This window comes from Gossypium arboreum, chromosome 12 (assembly GCF_025698485.1).
Source record: "Gossypium arboreum isolate Shixiya-1 chromosome 12, ASM2569848v2, whole genome shotgun sequence".
In the NCBI taxonomy this organism is placed as follows: domain Eukaryota; kingdom Viridiplantae; phylum Streptophyta; class Magnoliopsida; order Malvales; family Malvaceae; genus Gossypium; species Gossypium arboreum.
In genome coordinates this window covers 9,308,442-9,317,712 of record NC_069081.1, presented here as the reverse complement: position 1 = coordinate 9,317,712, position 9,271 = coordinate 9,308,442, and the positions used below count along the sequence as shown (strand labels likewise).

Below are 9,271 nucleotides of genomic sequence, written 5' to 3'. Positions count from 1 at the left end.
ATACTATATGTCATGTATCCCAACTAAAGAACAGGTCCCTCTTAAAATCAGCTTCTTGTAATCTGAATAGATAAACTTTGGCTAAAGAGCCTGCTCAAATATTAGCTCGCAAGAACCAAAAAACGTAGTAATCAGGCAGTAACTGAAGTACTAGTGTGATGGACCGATACCTTCCCCAACCTAAGGACTTGAATATGATGAATAAATGGTGGTGAGTTCATTGATTGGGTATTTATACATAAGCAAAAGCAAATCAATAACAGATTAATAGGCAGTTGGGAAGTTGCAACAGTTTTTTAATCCTTTGAGGACAAGGAGTATTGTTTGGGAGTCAAATTTGCAGTTAGTTAAATTAGGTGGAAATAAAATGGGCCTGGCTGTATTTAGATCATTCCGATGCAAGTAATCGGGTCTGGTAGGTAATTACCCCGTGTCTAGTTCAGAGTCTGTTCTACTGTGCACCAGTCATATCGGAATATAATCAGCAATGCGATGCAACATAGAATCTTCATTTGAAAAACTCTCACTCGTCAAGCAAATGCTTATCGTTAAAGAATATGTTAGATCCAAATCTGGAGGTTGGCTTTTAAACCCAAATTTTACTTCTTTTTTTCCCCTTTCATGATTTTTTTGTCTAATCTCATTGCATTCTTTTGATTTTTGATTTAGACATCAAAAAAGATGTACAAGGAGACTGCTAAATTTGAAATTTTGAAGCCAATGCTATATGATAACCTCTACCCTAAATTGTTATCAATAACAGATTGAAGTTGGTTTGCTTAAAGGGGTTTTCAAACTTGTATTCTCACCCTTAACATGATACCATCCTCTTCTACCTTTCTAGCTTTTTATTCAGGCCCTAGTCTAACCCTGTCACAAGTTTCCAACCATAGGAGCCGGCCAATGCCAAGTGCTCCATACCTGATCCGATTTTTTAGAAATGGAAGAATTAACTTCACCACCAAACCCAATTTTCTCATCATCTCTCCAAGGTTTTAGGTTCAAAGTACATTAGGCCATTTCAAACTCTAGAAATGAGAATATAAGAGGGTAGAGATAGAACAAATGAAATGTAAGGCATAAAGTTCCAAGCATAGGTTAAGTAATTCTCTTTTTTTTTTTTTTTTGATAAAAGCATACGTTAAGTAATTCAACTCTTTAACCAGGTGGCCATTTCATCTGTCTCCCACCTAGGACATGCAAGTGAAGATGATAAACCGATTGACCTGAGAGAGAATGAGGTATAAACACAAGTGAGAAGCTTGATCTACAAAACAAGTCAAAACTATGGATTTAAGATAATAACTCACAGGCACTAGGACCATTATTGATAACAACCCGAAACCCATCAAGAATGCCTTCCTTTTCAGCAACAATTCTAGCAGCATAAAGAAGTTGACCCAGTATCTCTCCATGCCTTTGTTCAGCCTGACAAATTGTAACCAGAAATTTAAACCAGGTCAGTATTCCATCTAGGGAAACTGCTTCAAGAAAAACCGAAGCAACGTTTATGGATCAGGTACGCAGATAGTTCTTCTCTAAGTTCATCCGAATCATTTACACGTGGTTAAAATGCAGAAAAGCAGAAAACGGTGAACTTTTTTTTTTTGTATATATGATTGCGAAGGTAAACTTAATCAATTAAAACAGCAAAATTCACATTCAGTCCAGCCAAGTTATACAACAGAAATAAAACAAATTAGATAGATAACAGGCCTAGAACACACCTTTCCAAGCTGTGTCAACCCATCCCTAAACTTTGGAATCACCAAAACATGAACAGGAGCCTGCGGACTGATGTCTTTGAATGCTAAGACTTTATCATCTTCATACACGATGGTTGAAGGAATTTCCTTAGCTATGATCTTGTCAAATCTGAATGAGAAGGGAAAAAAGAATCAACAACCAGTATAATTATAAACAGCAGAATCAATGTGACCTGGTTCTTCAATATTTCATAGAGAAGTTATCAGCAGAACCAATTCTGTCTAAATTTTAGCAATTCAAAATTACAAATGGCTTGCTTAAAACTCAAGTTATTCCCAAAGTTATGATTATTTTTTTCCTGAAACTCTATTAAGAGGGAGATGAAATTCCAAACGGATATAGGTCCAACGACATAATACATAACAAATTCCGGGCTAGAACTGGAATGTGAATTCAAAGCAGGGTGTTAAGGATGATACATACATGGTTGGAGCTCCATTATCAGCATTGATTGCAGCTGCCTTTGCCGCAGCCTCTTCATCATGTGTAGCACTAGCACGACATAGATATCTACAAAGAGTGATTCGAAGGTATCAAGAAAGGCCAATAAAAATTCAACATATAATCTGTACAGCTTTTCTTCACTTCTCTGGCTGGCTGGACTACCAAAAAAACTACAATTAGAACCTAATTAAACCTTCTCTTTACCCCCATTTCATTGATCAGCCAACTAAAAAGAAAAGAAAAATACCTGCGTGAGTGATTTGGTGTTAGAAAATTGATGGAGGTGGGAGAAGAAGAGAGTCGTGGTGAGGCTCTCACAATTGCAACAATCCTTCCAGTCGCTGCATAATTACTGTCCAAATCAAATACCCAGAATAAATACTTTATCAATCTCTCCTTAACATTAACAAAATATAAACAGATAAAAGAGTACCGAAGAAAAGAGAAAGAGGTGAAAGCAGCCATAGATTTTTGGGCTAATATCATTTTCTGCTTCTCCCAGGTGTTTTTTACTAAAAAGGGAAAACTGTGAAAGTGAACTAAAAAAAGTAATCGCTAACTGGGGTTGGTTCTGATGATAGGCCTGATCTGGGCTATTCAATGTTTTTGGGCCACTCCAATAATGGAAGCTTAACAAGTTGGTGTGGTTCTGATTTTTTTTGGACATTTTTGTGTGGCTCTGATTAAATTCTATGTCTCTTGCTGGGATGGGTAAAAGACTAGAAGGCATTTCAACAAGGCAACACCTACAACTGAGACTGAGAGGCTAAAATCAATGGCCAGCTTTGTTCTGCGACTGCCCACCGGCAACTTGAGAAGCTTCTCCGTTCATGCTTCGTCAAACGGTACTCAACTTTTCTCTGTTTTCCAACATTTTTAATGAGATCATATCTTTTCGAAAGGAATAGCCTTGGGATTACTGATGTTGGCATAATAGTATTGAGCATTTCACAATTGCACAAGTATTTGATTTGGTTCTTGTTTGTTGGAATTGAATGAAAAAAGGAGCTCCTCCGGGTAGTGGCTCACAAAATGGGGGGCCAATGATCTTGGAGCTTCCACTTGATAAGATTAGGAGACCCCTAATGCGCACCAGATCAAATGATCCTAACAAAGTCCAGGAACTCATGGACAGCATTCGACAAATTGGACTTCAAGTGCCTGTAACCCTTTCTCTTTTTGGTTTCTTGTTTGCTTTCAGTACGTAAATGCAATGGGTTAGAATGCTTTAAAGAACAATTCTAGGACATATACTTCCCTGATCACGAATAATCACCTTGATTCTATTTTCCAAGTATCCTTTTACACGCACCTCAGTCTGAATCCCAGTATATAAGAGTCAAAGGTCCAGGATACTTTGACCTGGACAAAGTATAAGATACTGGATCTGGTTTACATCAATGGTACGTAGATGTATAATAGGATTTTCCTTATGAATTTAATTCCTTATTTTCTAATTACTTGTGTGCTTTTATCATGTAAATACTAAACTACTATTTGGTGAAATCCAAGTCTTTTTTGTTTTTTGCTGATTATATACAATTGCAGATCGATGTGCTTGAAGTTGATGGAGTTTACTATGGTATGTGCTCCAATGCTCATGTACTTAATTTCTTAAATTTTAAACCACTCGATTGTTGGCTGCTTTTGGAAGTAATCATCAAAAGAAAACGAAGACCATAGAAGAAGACTGAGATAAAAGGGAACATATCCCATGGATACTACTTTATATATCAAATATTTCATAGGGTTCAAAGTTCTACACGGAGAGTAGAACTTACATGTATTATAATTGTACAGGTTTCTCTGGTTGTCATCGGTATGAAGCTCACCAGCGCCTTGGGCTCCCAACAATCCGTTGCAAAGTTCGACGAGGAACCAAAGAAACTCTCAGGTTCTACCTTGCTCAGTTCTTTTTTGTTTAAAATCAAATCTGTTTTTACTTGCAATCTCTACCTAAAAAACCATGATCTTTCATTCTGCAGGCATCATCTTCGTTGAATGGAAGTATATGCTCTTAAAGTGCATTTCACAACTTTCATTATGCACTTCTTAGCTGGTTGGAAGTTGTTTATTCTCAACCTATAATCAAGTTTGTATGTTAAATGTTTCAAACAACTTCACAGCAAGCGATAATCGATAGTCATATACAGTGTGTGTATACACAAATATTGCCTTTCAGTGGAAAGAAGTAAAGAGAACATTCCTGCAATGTGTCAAACGATCATATTAAATCTATTGTCCATAGGCCTATGCTATTAAAAGAACTGAATTTACCCTTTGAATACCAGGAAATGGTTTTTAACACTAAGACAATGAAACGTAGCTCTGTAAAACCAAAAAACATTATAACGAAAAATGGCATGAGAGAGGCTACCAAGGAAATCACACGCTTTTCATGTTCCCTGCAATGCATTTAATAACAACAATGCCATTCACAATGCCAATGGAATGAACATTCACAATCATCTCGTTTCTGGACGTTTCTTTTACATTACTTTATGATAAAATTTACAAACAGCTAAATAAATTGAGCTGCTGGCTGCTGGGGATGCAGGAAAAATACAACGTACAGCAGCTACAAGGAAGCAATTCAGTAGGCACTCATATACCGTGGTATTTGAGGCTCACATGATAAAATCCATTTTGGTTCTCGAGAACCAAGCCAACCAGTTTACAGCTTGGTTTCAACCATTGCAAATACAGATTTTAGCTTCTTCTTCAGCTTTAACCTACCACTATCTTCTTTTACTCCCTTTTATTCCCTTTTATTCAAGGACTAATTCCTGGGACAAGAGGGACAACTGGCTTGGGTGTCTTTATTTTGTCTACCATTATAGCTTGAGTGGTTAGAACTACCCCAGCAACAGAGACAGCACTTTGTAAGGCACACCTTGAAACTCGACAAGGATCTATAACTCCCGCGTTGATTAGATCTTCATATCTTCCTGACATTGCATTGTAGCCAATTTTCCAATCGAGCTTTCTAGTCTTCTCCACTACAACTTCTCCGTCAACACCTGCATTAGTTGCAATTACTTTTGAAGGTGCAAGGAGTGCCTGCAGTCCAGACAAAAATTTCAAAATTTAATCCAGTAATCAATCTAATAACACCAAAAATATAATGAAAAAGCAATAGACAATAACTTCTCAATACATACAAATAGACGGTAGACTCCAAAATAAAGTTACCTCAAGGAGTCACATACTTTTGCTACAATATCAGCACCAATCTGTTCATCTGAGTCTTCCATTAAATTCTTTATTGTGTGAATGTGCTCTGACAAGTGTATATAAGTTGCACCACCACCAGGTACTATCCCTTCATCCATGGCAGCAAATGCAGCATTCTTTGCATCTTCAATTCTTAGTTTACGGTCTTCAAGTTCCATCTCAGTATGCGCTCCTACCTACAGTTGTGATGCAAAGTATTTAACAATTTGAAGCAGAAAAAGATGTGGGTATGGTAAAACATTGAGTTATGCATTTCAATTTCAGTATACACTGTGTCATGATTGCAAACCTTAATGACTGCCACACCACCAGAGAGTTTAGCAATTCTTTCTGAGAGCCTTCTTGACAAGTATGCACTATCAGTTTCTGCTACATCCTTTTTTATCTGCATAATCCTTGCCTGGATTTCAGCTTTAGTAGAAGGATCAGCAACTATGGTTGTTGAATTGCTTGTTATAGTCACTTTCCGTGCAACACCAAGCTGATCAGAAGTTGCAGCAGCAAGCATCATACCGAAATCACCAGAAAGAAAATCAGCTCCTAATGACACAGAAATTATATCAGTTTGCCAGCACATAAAACTAATTGCAGCAATGAAGAAACACTTGTCATATTGCAATGTATATAAAACAATCGTCACAAGCATATGAAACGAAACATTCATAATTTCAGATGATAAAATGAGGCACCAGGGAGATTTAGGGGAATTCAACATATAAATTAGACATTATAATGATGAAAAGAAAAAGGTAGCGTGCAAAACACATCATTGCGCCCAGATGAGTTGAAACAGCCCTTTTACACAAAAGACTTTCTTGGATTAAAATTTTAACTGAAGTGGAATTATATAAAGCAGACATGCAAAACATTTTGATTTTAGAAGCCATCACTGATCATCAGTTAATTTGTATGAAGACAATATGAAAGCAATTTAACCTGTCATAAGGGCAATGTCCTGCAACAGGGCTTTCTTTCCTTCCCCAAATCCAGGACATTTGACAACAGCAACATTAATTACGCCTTGCATTTTGTTCACAACTAGTGTTTCTAGCACTTGCATTGAGATATCCTCCGCAAAGATTAGCAGAGGGACGCTCAGCTGCGTAGTCTTTTCTAGTAAAGGAACAATTTCTTTGACACTTGAAATCTTCTGATCAGTGACAAGGACTTTGGCATTGTCAAACTCCACAAGAGATTTATCTTGATTAGTAATGAACTGGGGTGACATATATCCCTTGTCAATCTGCAGTGAGGAAATATTAAAAGAAAGATTAAAAATGTTCCAATAGCTGGGCATTGGCAACTGTTCAATCATCTTAATAAATTCAGAACGATATCCAAAGAATTTAGGTCATAAAGTAAAATTCTGCTACATGCTGTTAACTGAAGGATAAAATGAAACTATCTTCTTTTTTTTTTTTTTTATATAAGCAATGAAACCATCTTTTGATTTAACCAGATTCAACCATTTTAATCTATAAATTTCATGATTTTGAGATCCCGCCAAGACAAGGATTAAAATGGACATAAATCTAAAACAAAACCTTAGTTTTTCTAAATTAAGAGTAAGGCTCCATTGCGTTTGTGCTTTTGCATTATGCTATTTGCTCTTTGTTTTCAGTTCAACAGGCAAATAGTAAAAGAATCAACCAAATAGAGCCTAAATGATATTCAATTTTAGCAAAAGTCTTATTTGCAATGTTATGCACAAATCAACTGTTTCATTTAGACACTTTCTAAAATGACTGGCATGCATGAGTCAGCTTTACCACCTTCATTCCTTCTTCAATTATCACAAAGGTTTCAGATGATGAGGATGACTCAAGAGAAATTACTCCGTCGGGGCCAATCTTTTCTATAGCTTCCGCAATCAAGTTCCCAATGAAATCATCATTACCAGCAGAGATTGAAGCCACAGCTATGAAAAGAAGTTATACTTTAATATAATCAATTTTTTTTCTCAAAATGATCAAACTCATCAAGCAAATCCATATGAAATCTAAATAACACAACCTTTTATTTCCTCCCTCGCTTTCACTGGCAAACTTTTCTTCTTCAGGTCCTTAACCAATTCTTTCACAGTCTTATCCATTCCCCTTTTCAGAGAAACAGGATTAGCTCCAAAAGAAACTGCCAACAATCCAAACTTGATCATGGCTCGAGCTAAAATAATAGCAGTGGTAGTACCATCACCAGCCAAATCATTCATTTTACTTGCAACCTGCATTGAAACACATAAAACTTACATATCTCTGATCACTTTTCCGAAATAAACCATACAAAGATTAGGAAGGGAGATCTAGCAACCATGAATGACCTCTTGTATTAGCATTGCTCCTGCATTCTCAATAGCATCTGATAGTTCTATAGCCCGAGCAATGGTGACACCATCATTAACTACTTTCAGTTTCTCAGACTCAAAAAGAACAACATTTCGTCCTGCATGGTTCATCTAAAATAGATTAGCAACTCATATTAAGCATACAGTATCACCAAATTAATGAAAACAACACATTCACATTCAATAACAAATAAATCATCTTTACTTGGTTCTGAATCCTGTGGCACTGTAAACTATATCACGTTCCCAAAGGGCATTAAGGGTTAAAGCTAAAAGGAAAAATAACACTATGGACACCTGCATCTAAGCTTGAGATGCCTATAGGACAGATGAGATGAGCCTCGGGTCAATGTTTCATCTAAGATCAAGTTAACAAGTAAATATGACATAGACACGCAAACAAATGTATCCTAGTATTATAATGAAGGTAAAAGATTCTCTCTTTAAGAACCCATTAACCAAAGCATTCTCTCTGATAATGCAATTAACACTAATCCAACTTTGAATGCTATGCTCATGAAAAACAACTATAACAATGCGAAATTGGAAAGAAAAGGAAAAAGAAAAAGAGGCAGGCAAGTTATACCTCTAGGACCCAAGGTGACAGAAACGGCATCAGCTAACTTATCAATCCCAGCCTGCAACGCCTCTCTGCAATCACCCCCGAAAGATATCCTCTTTGGACCAGCTCTCACCGTCAAACTCCTAAGCATCATCGGTTTCCTTAACACCCCGTTGGCTCTTCTACTCCCATTAACGTTCTGCAACGGTACCCACATCTTCGCTGAACGTAGAACAGAGAAGAGACATAATAATAAACAGAGAAAAAGAGACTTACAGTTAGAGAGAAGAAAGCAGTTTGAGGGATTGAGACAGACATATCCCTTCAATTCAGCTACGGAGAAGGTTAAGTGGTTTCAGAACTTCTATTTAGTCTTTCAGCTGAGACTTTAGAGGGGCTTTAAAAGGGTTTTAATGGGGCGAGTCCAACGACTGTTTCTGTCAACCCCTTTTTCTTTTCTTCCAACAGTTTCAGATTTTCCTTCGGAACAAGCTTTTCCAATATTTTTAATTGGTTAATTCACTATTTGAGTTGAACATTTGATTTTCTATTTAAGGTTTTTTTTTATTTTTTTTATAATTTGATAATTTTTGCAACACTGTCATTTTTAGTGGTATTGGAAAATACTAATTCAAAATCGATTTTCATAAATCAATTAAGATTCAAGTACTAAATTATAAAGTTAAATTGTTATAGAATTTTAATTATCAAAAGGCTTGAGACTTAAATTACAGTTAATCAAAAATACAAAATAATAATTAAACCATAAATTTCTCATAATTGGTGTGTGGTGATGACACTAACCATTAAGTCTGATTAATAGTCGAATTATATTAAAGTAAACAGATTAAGTTAAATAACCTAGATTAATTAAGAATTAATTAAGTATAAAAGGAAAACATAGTGGGATTTCATCATCATTT

General features: G+C 36.2%; 3 protein-coding genes across 5 annotated transcripts; 1 reads left to right on the top strand and 2 right to left on the bottom strand.

The window, feature by feature from the left end:
- Positions 1–954: 954 nt before the first annotated feature.
- LOC108477169 (14 kDa zinc-binding protein) lies at positions 955–2,797 on the bottom strand. Its single transcript, XM_017779635.2, has 6 exons — positions 2,645–2,797; positions 2,459–2,563; positions 2,191–2,277; positions 1,728–1,875; positions 1,311–1,428; positions 955–1,226 (listed from the first exon to the last, which is right to left on the bottom strand). The coding sequence occupies exons 1-6, from the start codon at positions 2,695–2,697 to the stop codon at positions 1,159–1,161; spliced, it is 579 nt and encodes a 192-aa protein (XP_017635124.1). The 5' UTR covers positions 2,698–2,797; the 3' UTR covers positions 955–1,158.
- Positions 2,798–2,867: 70 nt separating this feature from the next.
- On the top strand, positions 2,868–4,423 carry LOC108477170 (sulfiredoxin, chloroplastic/mitochondrial). Its single transcript, XM_017779636.2, has 5 exons — positions 2,868–3,056; positions 3,217–3,374; positions 3,760–3,793; positions 4,012–4,105; positions 4,197–4,423. Exons 1-5 carry the CDS (start codon positions 2,987–2,989, stop codon positions 4,210–4,212), a joined length of 372 nt encoding a protein of 123 aa, XP_017635125.1. The 5' UTR covers positions 2,868–2,986; the 3' UTR covers positions 4,213–4,423.
- Positions 4,424–4,604: 181 nt separating this feature from the next.
- On the bottom strand, positions 4,605–8,866 carry LOC108477038 (chaperonin 60 subunit alpha 2, chloroplastic). Of its 3 annotated transcripts, none has more exons than XM_017779453.2 (9): positions 8,625–8,866; positions 8,373–8,547; positions 7,763–7,884; positions 7,459–7,666; positions 7,218–7,363; positions 6,382–6,688; positions 5,735–5,985; positions 5,404–5,621; positions 4,605–5,271 (listed from the first exon to the last, which is right to left on the bottom strand). In XM_017779453.2, exons 1-9 carry the CDS (start codon positions 8,664–8,666, stop codon positions 5,247–5,249), a joined length of 1,494 nt encoding a protein of 497 aa, XP_017634942.1. In that variant the 5' UTR covers positions 8,667–8,866; the 3' UTR covers positions 4,605–5,246. The 3 variants fall into 3 exon arrangements, with proteins under 3 accessions (XP_017634942.1, XP_017634941.1, XP_017634943.1); XM_017779452.2 differs by having other exon boundaries at positions 5,421–5,621; XM_017779454.2 differs by lacking the exons at positions 8,373–8,547; positions 8,625–8,866 and having other exon boundaries at positions 5,421–5,621; positions 7,753–7,865.
- Positions 8,867–9,271: the final 405 nt, after the last annotated feature.

Bases quoted from the DNA above. Each gene is read 5' to 3' on its own strand.
- LOC108477169 (XM_017779635.2), bottom strand. From the start codon at position 2,697: ATGATATTAGCCCAAAAATCTATGGCTGCTTTCACCTCTTTCTCTTTT. The intron at 2,564-2,644 runs GTACTCTTTTAT...TGATTTGGACAG, and splicing joins ACCTCTTTCTCTTTTCTTCG to TAATTATGCAGCGACTGGAA. The intron at 2,278-2,458 runs GTATTTTTCTTT...CACTCTTTGTAG, and splicing joins ACACCAAATCACTCACGCAG to ATATCTATGTCGTGCTAGTG.
- LOC108477170 (XM_017779636.2), top strand. From the start codon at position 2,987: ATGGCCAGCTTTGTTCTGCGACTGCCCACCGGCAACTTGAGAAGCTTC. The intron at 3,375-3,759 runs GTAACCCTTTCT...ATACAATTGCAG, and splicing joins AAATTGGACTTCAAGTGCCT to ATCGATGTGCTTGAAGTTGA. The intron at 3,794-4,011 runs GTATGTGCTCCA...ATAATTGTACAG, and splicing joins AGTTGATGGAGTTTACTATG to GTTTCTCTGGTTGTCATCGG.
- LOC108477038 (XM_017779452.2), bottom strand. From the start codon at position 8,666: ATGTCTGTCTCAATCCCTCAAACTGCTTTCTTCTCTCTAACT. The intron at 7,364-7,458 runs GTTGTGTTATTT...TTCTTTTCATAG, and splicing joins AGCGAGGGAGGAAATAAAAG to CTGTGGCTTCAATCTCTGCT. The intron at 5,272-5,420 runs GTATGTGACTCC...TCTGGACTGCAG, and splicing joins GTGCTGATATTGTAGCAAAA to GCACTCCTTGCACCTTCAAA.